We start from the raw sequence: 9,829 nt of genomic DNA, 5'->3' as shown, positions 1-9,829 counted from the left end.
CTTTTATTAAGTGTCCAAAGCGGAAAATTGTAATCAGGCCCGAGCACCGAATGGTGCAAAGCCCTATTGAAACCGTAAGGATTCGTATTCCCTATTATTATTATATGTAGTAATTTTTGGCACTTTTGACCCCCTTCCCATCATGCAAAAGTGGCAAAACCCTGCGGGCAGGTCAGACCTGAAAAAAAGAAATGGAACCCCTTTAATTGATCAAAACTCAGGCTGTGTTACACTTAGATGCACACAATTCGATACAGCAACGTACAATCCCAGGACACACAAAAAACCCTCTTGACGCCCCACCCCAAAATCAACAAGAAGTATTTTATTTTGAAATATTTGCCACAAAACAGGAAGTTGACCGAACTCCACTATACTCTGGTTGCGTTCCGAATCGCATACTTTCTACTATATAGTATGTAGAAAAAAGATTTAGGATGTCCCGATTCTTGTGGCCAGATTTAGGATGGTTAGAAGTACCCGGATGTCCTACTTCATGCGGCCAAGATTGTTAGTGTTGAATGGTGCATCCTATTTGGGCGATTCTGACCCACAATCCAGTGCGCACGTGAAGTGACGTAACATCGACGAAGCCTCCATATGAACACAAACGGGGATGCGACGGATATAAAAGCAAGAGGCAAGATCAAGGCGCAATGTTATGATGAAATAAGAGAGTAAAGTATGTCCCAATAGTATGCCTACTGCATCCTAACTAGATTCTTTTTATCGTCGGATGTAGTATGTAGAATAGAAAAAATAAAGAGTATGCGATTCGGAACGCAACTTCTGTCTCATCTTCTCCAAATTGTTTATGGTTAATGACTCCCAAGGCCTGAGGAAGCCCACACACTAATATTCATAGAAAGTAAGAGCGCCACCTGCTGGGTCAAGTAAAACATAAAGATAACACAGGAAGCTACTTCCATCGGCTCAATCGCCTTTGTAATTTCTCGGCGTCATCGCCTCCAGCCCAGGCCCGAGGACGTCCGCGCATCAGTATCAAGCGCAGTTGCGGTGCCTCCCGCCAGTGACGAGCATTACTCTGCAGCGCGCTCCGAAGACAGACTCATGCAGCTTCACGCGGTCACCCGGAGGACACGGTCATTGCTGCTCGCAGCTTTAATTCCATTTGAATTGCTTAGTGTCACAGCCCGAAACGTGCACTGGCTGTTTCAACTGTTTTACCCTGGGTTTCCCTATCTCCACTTGTCTCCTGTGTTCTCCTGTCTTTCTCTCTCTGTATTTTTCTTCAGCCTTTTGAATTGTGTATTCAAGTTGATTTTTCAAATGTTTCTTTCTGCTCTTCACTAACCCTGTGTCAACCTGTGCTCTAGTATAATCGCTTGCATTTTCACATCTAGTTTTTACTTGTGCTCCGCCATACCTAACTAACCTTTTACAGAACACAATTAATTATATTTATGTCATTTTAGCATATGTTTAAGGGATGTCAAAGCCAACTCCATCTCCTTCCATAGTGAAACCCAAACTGAATAATTAAGGCTGAGTACTTTTGGATTTGACTTTCACTCTTTGCAGCATTAGGCTAAACAGTCATAACCTTGCACCTTACTGATAGCAGCCAAACAAAAACAAAGAGGAGCGTCAAGAGAACAGGGACACATCAAATTAATGTGATAATCTCCCTATATTAACATAAAGTAAAGCATTTAGTATTTGTGGGTAACAACAAACCAAAAGACAAATGATAACTTCATCATCTCTTTTGGTTTTAAAATCAGAAAACTTACCAGATGGACAGAAGCATCCATCTACGCAGTGTTCATCACACACTTGGCTCCTCTGGGAGTTGCTGCAGGTGTCAACACAGGGACTACCACATTCCTTATATTCCTTGTTGAAAAGGCATGTTTGGCCTATTCAACACATGACATTTTATTTTTAGAAACACTGATTCTGATATAAATACAGTGAAAATGCACAAACATGTAAATGTTTTGATTGCTGTTCTCACCACAGATATCTTCGGTCTTCCATTCTTGGGGTTTCCCGCCTAAATAAGCACACTGACGGGAGTACTCTGTTATGGTTTTACAAAGGCATGAAGAACTGCTGCTGTTACAGTTGCACATGTCCTTCTCACATGCTTCGATATACTTGTCAGTATCAAGCAGTTCTTGGCAGCTGAGGAATGCAGTTCCTGAGAGCAGCTCCTCACAGAGACTTGTCTGTTGGTCAAAGTATATGATTTATTTAAATTGTACCTAAATGTCATATCAATTATTTAAAGCAAATCCATTTTGTCATACCTGCTTTGCACAGGTTGTTGTTGCGGTAGAGGACATGTCTTCACATTCTTCATTAAGATCGCTGACTTTCCACATCTCCCCAACATCTTCAGGAGTCATTGAAATCCCTGTTTCTAGAGGCAAAAGAAGTGTTTAGCAAATGTGAAGACACATTTTATAGTTTGTTTTAATCTTATTTTGTATGTATTTACCTGTGGTGAAGTCAGCACACAGACCACAGGTCTCATTCTTGAATTTTGCATCCAGCTCAACCTTAAAATCAGGTGAAAAACGACATTTGAATAAGGTGCAGAAAAGGAATATTGTACAGCACATTGCAGAAGACTGCCTTTTTTCTCCATTATATCAGAATAGAATGAAAAGTTCTAACTTTTACATAATCATTTCGCTAAACTACAATAACAGATGAAAACCATGTGATTGGGATAGAGAAAGCAGACCTTAAGTGGAGAATGTTGTGACAACTACTGTTTCGCAAAAATGACATGGACAGTTTGTCATGCGCCTAGTTTCACTAATAGCCTTCCTGAGGACAGGAGACATGTTTACCTGTTTTAACAGCAACCTAAGAACTAGATTTTGTTTTGCCTTTTTTAATAATAAATATTGTCTTTAAGTGATTGAGGACTTGAAAATCGACCATTTTTAATCTGTGCAAAATGCCTTATTAAGAGCACCCTGGGCACTTCTAACATTGGTAAAATGTGTCTTACTATAAACACGATCTCACAAAAATTTGTTAAGTTTAGCTAAGAAGTGATCGAAATCAGCCAAGTATAAATGTAGCAGTACAACTTAATATATTTTTTTTAATAGATCAGGTTCTGTGCTGATCTAAGATGTATACAATCAGGTATGATATGGAGCACAATGATAAAACATACCGAAAATGAGTCTTCTTCATTCCATTTCATGACCAAACCCAGCTTAGCCTCTATCTTCACATAGGAGCAACCTCTTGCGATTGAAATGCCGGACTGGCTAAATGGTAGAGTAACACTATAGGAGACAAAAAAATCATCACAGTAACACGATAAGACATTAAAGTCCGTAAAACCAATGGTAATGACATGTCATACTATCAAAACAGACTCACAGTTCCTCATTGAACCTGACGGAAGTCCCAGCTAATTCCACATCGACTCCTTCCAGGTTCATAGTTATCTTCTTTATGGTAGTGACCCCATCTATCTGTTGCCGTTTGATCAGAATGGAAAAACTCTCAAGGCTGCTCTTGCATTGGGACGCAAGGATGTAGTTGCAAGTGGAAGGAAGTTGGAAGAAGTCTCCGTTGAACGTCCTAAAATGAGAGTCTCCCCATGTGCTGCAGAACTGGTTGTTTGTTGAGATTTTCTTATCTTTTTTCTCTTTCTCTCCACTCTTATCTTCCTTCTCTTTCTCCTCACTCTTCTCTTTCTCCCCACTTTTATCATTCTTTTCTTTCTCTTCACTCTTATCTTTCTCCTCACTCTTATCTTCCTTCTCTTTCTCCCCACTCTTCTCTTTCTCCCCACTTTTATCATTCTTTTCTTTCTCTTCACTCTTATCTTTCTCCTCACTCTTATCTTCCTTCAATTTCTCCACACTCTTATCTTTCTTCTCTTTCTCCCCACTTCTATCGTTCTTCTCTTTTTCCGCACTCTTATCTTTCTTCTCTTTCTCCCCACTTTTATCTTCTTTCTCTCCACTCTTATCTTCCTTCTCTTTCTCCTCACTCTTCTCTTTCTCCCCACTTTTATCATTCTTTTCTTTCTCTTCACTCTTATCTTTCTCCTCACTCTTATCATCCTTCACTTTCTCCACACTCTTATCTTTCTTCTCTTTCTCCCCACTTTTATCTTCTTTCTCTCCACTCTTATCTTCCTTCTCTTTCTTTTCTTTCTGTTCACTCTTATCTTTCTCCTCACTCTTATCATCCTTCACTTTCTCCTCACTCTTATCTTTCTTCTCTTTCTCCCCACTTTTATCGTTCTTCACTTTCTCCCCAGTCTTATCTTCTTTCTCTTCACTCTTATCTTCCTTTAGTTTTTCCGCACTCTTATCATTCTTCTCTTTCTCCCCACTCTTATCTTCTTTCACTTTCTCCCCACTCTTATCTTTCTTCTCTTTCTCCTCACTCTTATTTTTCTTCACTTTCTCCTCACTCTTATCTTTCTTCTCCCCACTCTTGTCTTCCTTCACTTTTTCCGCACTCTTATCTTTCTTCTCTTTCTCTCCACTCTTATCTTCTTTCACTTTCTCCCCACTCTTATCTTTCTTCTCTTTCTCCTCACTCTTATTTTTCTTCTCTTTCTCCCCATTCTTATTTTTCTTCTCTTTCTCCTCACTCTTATCTTCTTTCTCTTCACTCTTATCTTTCTTCTCCCCACTCTTGTCTTCCTTCACTTTTTCCGCACTCTTATCTTTCTTCTCTTTCTCTCCACTCTTATCTTCTTTCACTTTCTCCCCACTCTTATCTTTCTTCTCTTTCTCCTCACTCTTATTTTTCTTCTCTTTCTCCCCATTCTTATTTTTCTTCTCTTTCTCTCCACTCTTCTCTTCTTTCACTTTCTCCCCACTTTTATCATTCTTTTCTTTCTCCTCACTCTTATCTTCTTTCTCTTCACTCTTATCTTTCTTCTCTTTCTCCCCAGTCTTATCTTCTTTCACTTTCTCTGCACTCTTATCTTTCTTCTCTTTCTCCCCACTCTTATCTTCTTTCTCTTCACTCTTATCTTTCTTCTCTTTCTCCCCACTCTTATCTTTCTTCTCTTTCTCCCCACTTTTATCTTTGTTTTCTTTCTCCCCACTCTTATCTTCTTTCACTTTCTCCTCACTCTTATCTTTCTTCTCCCCACTCTTATCTTCTTTCACTTTCTCCGCACTCTTCTCTTTCTTCTCTTTCTCCCCACTCTTATTTTCCTTCACTTTCTCCCCACTCTTATCTTTCTTCTCTTTCTCCCCACTTTTATCATTCTTTTCTTTCTCATCACTCTTATCTTCTTTCACTTTCTCCGCACTCTTATCTTTCTTCTCTTTCTCCCCACTCATCTGACCCATCTGACCACCATGACCCATCTGACCCTCATGACCTCCTTTCACTTTCTCCTCACTCTTATCTTTCTTCTCCCCACTCTTATCTTCCTTCACTTTTTCCGCACTCTTATCTTTCTTCTCTTTCTCCCCACTTTTATCTTTGTTTTCTTTCTCCTCACTCTTGTCTTTCTTCTCTTTCTCCCCACTCATCTGACCCATCTGACCACCTTGACCCATCTGACCACCATGACCCATCTGACCCTCATGACCCTCATACCCTTCTTTCACTTTCTCCGCACTCTTATTTTTCTTCTCTTTCTCCCCACTCTTATCTTCTTTCTCTTCACTCTTATCTTTCTTCTCCCCACTCTTATTTTCCTTCACTTTTTCCGCACTCTTATCTTTCTTCTCTTTCTCCCCACTTTTATCTTTCTTCTCTTCACTCTTATCTTTCTTCACTTTCTCCTCACTCTTATCTTCTTTCACTTTCTCCTCACTCTTATCTTTCTTCTCCCCACTCTTAACTTCCTTCACTTTTTCCGCACTCTTTTCTTTCTTCTCTTTCTCCCCACTCTTATCTTCTTTCACTTTCTCCGCACTCTTATCTTTCTTCTCTTTCTCCCCACTCTTATCTTTCTTCTCCCCACTCTTATCTTCTTTCACTTTCTCCGCACTTTTATCTTTCTTCTCTTTCTCCCCACTCTTATTTTCCTTCACTTTCTCCCCACTCTTATCTTTCTTCTCTTTCTCCTCACTCTTATTTTTCTTCTCTTTCTCCTCACTCTTATCTTCCTTCACTTTCTCTTCACTCTTATCTTTCTCCCCACTCTTATCATTCTTTTCTTTCTCATCACTCTTATCTTCTTTCACTTTCTCCGCACTCTTATCTTTCTTCTCTTTCTCCCCGCTTTTATCTTTCTTTTCTTTCTCCTCACTCTTATCTTTCTTCTCTTTCTCCCCACTCATCTGACCCATCTGACCACCATGACCCATCTGACCACCATGACCTTCTTTCACTTTCTCCCCACTCTTATCTTCTTTCACTTTCTCCTCACTCTTATCTTTCTTCTCCCCACTCTTATCTTCTTTCACTTTCTCCGCACTCTTATCTTTCTTCTCTTTCTCCCCACTCTTATTTTCCTTCACTTTCTCCCCACTCTTATCTTTCTTCTCTTTCTCCCCACTTTTATCATTCTTTTCTTTCTCATCACTCTTATCTTCCTTCACTTTCTCCGCACTCTTATCTTTCTTCTCTTTCTCCCCACTTTTATCTTTCTTTTCTTTCTCCTCACTCTTATCTTTCTTCTCTTTCTCCCCACTCATCTGACCCATCTGACCACCATTACCCATCTGACCCATCTGACCCATCTGACCACCATGACCCATCTGACCCATCTGACCCATCTGGCCATCATGACCCATCTGACCCTGATGACCCTCATGAACTTCTTTCACTTTCTCCTCACTCTTATCTTTCTTCTCCCCACTCTTATCTTTTTTCACTTTCTCCGCACTCTTATCTTTCTTCTCTTTCTCCCCACTCTTGTCTTCCTTTACTTTTTCCGCACTCTTATCTTTCTTCTCTTTCTCCCCACTCTTATCTTCCTTCACTTTTTCCGCACTCTTATCTTTCTTCTCTTTCTCCCCACTTTTATCTTTCTTTTCTTTCTCCTCACTCTTATCTTTCTTCTCTTTCTCCCCACTTTTATCATTCTTTTCTTTCTCCTCACTCTTATCTTTCTTCTCTTTCTCCCCACTCTTGTCTTCCTTTACGTTTTCCCCACTTTTATCATTCTTTTCTTTCTCCTCACTCTTATTTTTCTTCTCTTTCTCCCCACTCTTATCTTCTTTCTCTTCACTCTTATCTTTCTTGTCTTTCTCCCCACTCTTATCTTCCTTCACTTTTTCCAAACTCTTATCTTTCTTCTCTTTCTCCCCACTTTTATCTTTCTTTTCTTTCTCCTCACTCTTATCTTTCTTCTCTTTCTCCCCACTCATCTGACCCATCTGACCATCATGACCCATCTGGCCATCATGACCCATCTGACCCATCTGACCACCATGACCCATCTGACCCATCTGACCCATCTGACCACCATGACCCATCTGACCCATCTGACCACCATGACCCATCTGACCCATCTGACCACCATGACCCATCTGACCCATCTGACCACCATGACCCATCTGACCCATCTGACCATCATGACCCATCCGACCATCATGACCCATCTGACTACCGTGAACCATCTGACCCATCTGACCACCATGACCCATCTGACCACCATGAACCATCTGACCCATCCGACCACCATGACCCATCTGACCCATCTGACTACCATGAACCATCTGACCCATCTGACCACCATGACCCATCTGACCATTCTCATCCATAGGACCCATCTGACCCATCTCATCCATAGGATCCATCTCATCCATATGACCCATAGGAACCATCCTATGACTCATATCTTAAAAAAGAAAGACATTTATACAATCAGTTTACATTGTCAAATCATATCAAATCAGTTTTATTTATATAACCCAATGTCACAAAAAGCCATTTTGCCACAGGCTTCACAGACACAATACGAAACCCCCTGCCCCTCGACCCTTGACTTGACTAAGGTACAACTCCCCCCCAAAAAACAACTTTAAGCTGCTCTCTTTGTGTCCTATTTTGTGTACATACCACCGTTTGCTGAAGATAGTCGGAAGCACAGGGCGAGCCATGGAATCACCCATTCAAGTAGCATCCTGCCGGTTCTCATTCTCTTTGACTAGTTCCTGTCCTTACAGGTTTGTTTGAGTCAACTGACAATGCCACACTACCAATATCATGTATTATATAGTGTATTTGGTGTTTGCTGTTTAGGAGGGGTAGAAAATACATATTGGGTGTCAACCTTTGTGGTTTCTATCCATTAAAGCATCTTAGAATAAATTCATAAATCACTGGACCAAACATTTGTGAAATATTAAGTGACCAGAAATGTTTACCGACTGTCTAGCATGTTTTTCCAGGTAACCTTGTTCATACAATGGTAATGGGTGGGGTGGGTGAGGCCAATTTAATTTTGAGGCTCACCTTCCATTACGATAATTAGCCATGAATGAATCATGGCTCATTAAATGGCAATGGCATTCCGTTGGTCGATCGGATGTCTACTACTTGGGTTCAGACGGAAATATCTCAAAAACTAATTGATAGATTGACATCGATTTGTGTAAAGGAAATCCATGGTCTCTGAATGATGAATCGTAATGCCTTTGGGGAACTCCTGAGGTTTCCTTTAACATTCTAAACCAAGATACTGAACATGGTAACCATTATACCTGCTGAAAATCAGGGAGTTAATCTTGTAATTTTAAGGATGCTAAGTACAGCATAAAAGAGTCGCTATGGCTGTAGACAATGTATTTTTTTGCCCAAAATGTATGATTAGCCTAGTTTCTTGTTGATACAAGTGCTGCAGAAAGATTGCCCTATAAATACCTTCCCGTATCTGTGCCATAAATACAAGGAACATAAAAGCTTTGAATGCAATTTAAAACCCTATTATGGTGGTCAGTGAGAAAGGTGTCAGAGAGGGAGATGCTGCTGAGATTCCAGGCAGCCAAATGCACAAAACACTTCTCAGACCCCTACAAGCCTTTCAGGGTGAAAACATGAGCAGATTCAGCAATACATTTAAACAATCATGGTGCACCAGGAGATTTGACCTGCTCTTTTAAATACTTGCCTTTCTTGTAATTGAATGCGTGCAATTTGTAAGACTTTGATTAAAGGTGATTTATTTATGTTAAAGGTGAAGTGAGCGATATATTTAGGTTAAGGCGAGACACCCCAGGTGAATAGGGATTTTTTTTTAACTTATAGATATTGTCCTGAAACTTTGCCAGTTGATTACTGACATAACACAATAATTTTTTGTATTACTTGTTTTTCTTTAATATTTTATTAAATATGCAAATATGGCAATATTTAACCAATTATGCGTAAATTTGGGTCATTTAAAAAATAAAAATCTAGATGTTGGATAAAACCAGATTTAAAAACTCTATTTTATTTTAACCACATATTAGTTTCTAAAGTTTTTACACAACAAATTTTGGATTCAGCGTTTTCTCATTTAATAAATCAAAAAATACTATGTACATGTCTTATAAATGCATTTTCGGCATGTTTTAGGAGGAAAATTTATCATAAATCAGACAATTAACAATATATTGACAAATCCTTGCGTAAAAACCTTTAAAATAGTGTTATGAATGATTATGGAAAGTTTGGTTGATGTCAGTGGTTTAGAAGTTGAGATATTTGTTTCAGAGTAGGCCTATAAGTGATCACTGTATGAATATAGAGCGATTTAATATGTATATCATACTACTATAATAGCAGGCGAGTCGCACCAGTTGCTCGACAGTTGGTGCGCATCCAGTGCGCATGGCCAACGCCCAGTGCGTACACAGTCTCACAGTGCGTCCAGTGCGCATGTGCCAATGCCCAGTTCAGCAGCATGCAGGTATCATACCTGCTA

General features: G+C 39.8%; 1 protein-coding gene across 1 annotated transcript; it reads right to left on the bottom strand.

Annotated features, from left to right (window-relative positions):
• Nucleotides 1-1,974: 1,974 nt before the first annotated feature.
• LOC307258439 (mucin-2-like) lies at nt 1,975-7,745 on the bottom strand (the record flags this gene model as incomplete). The annotated part of the gene is made up of 7 exons (XM_080037968.1): nt 1,975-2,017; nt 2,122-2,192; nt 2,274-2,386; nt 2,465-2,525; nt 3,158-3,272; nt 3,370-3,757; nt 7,463-7,745. The coding sequence occupies 7 exons, from the start codon at nt 7,743-7,745 to the stop codon at nt 1,975-1,977; spliced, it is 1,074 nt and encodes a 357-aa protein (XP_079894094.1).
• Between the last annotated feature and the right edge of the window lie 2,084 nt (nt 7,746-9,829).

The sequence above is a fragment of the Ammodytes marinus genome (assembly GCF_949987685.1).
Source record: "Ammodytes marinus genome assembly, chromosome: 12".
NCBI lineage: Eukaryota > Metazoa > Chordata > Actinopteri > Uranoscopiformes > Ammodytidae > Ammodytes > Ammodytes marinus.
Note: the sequence above shows the minus strand (reverse complement) of the source record. Positions and strands in the feature narration are given on the sequence as shown.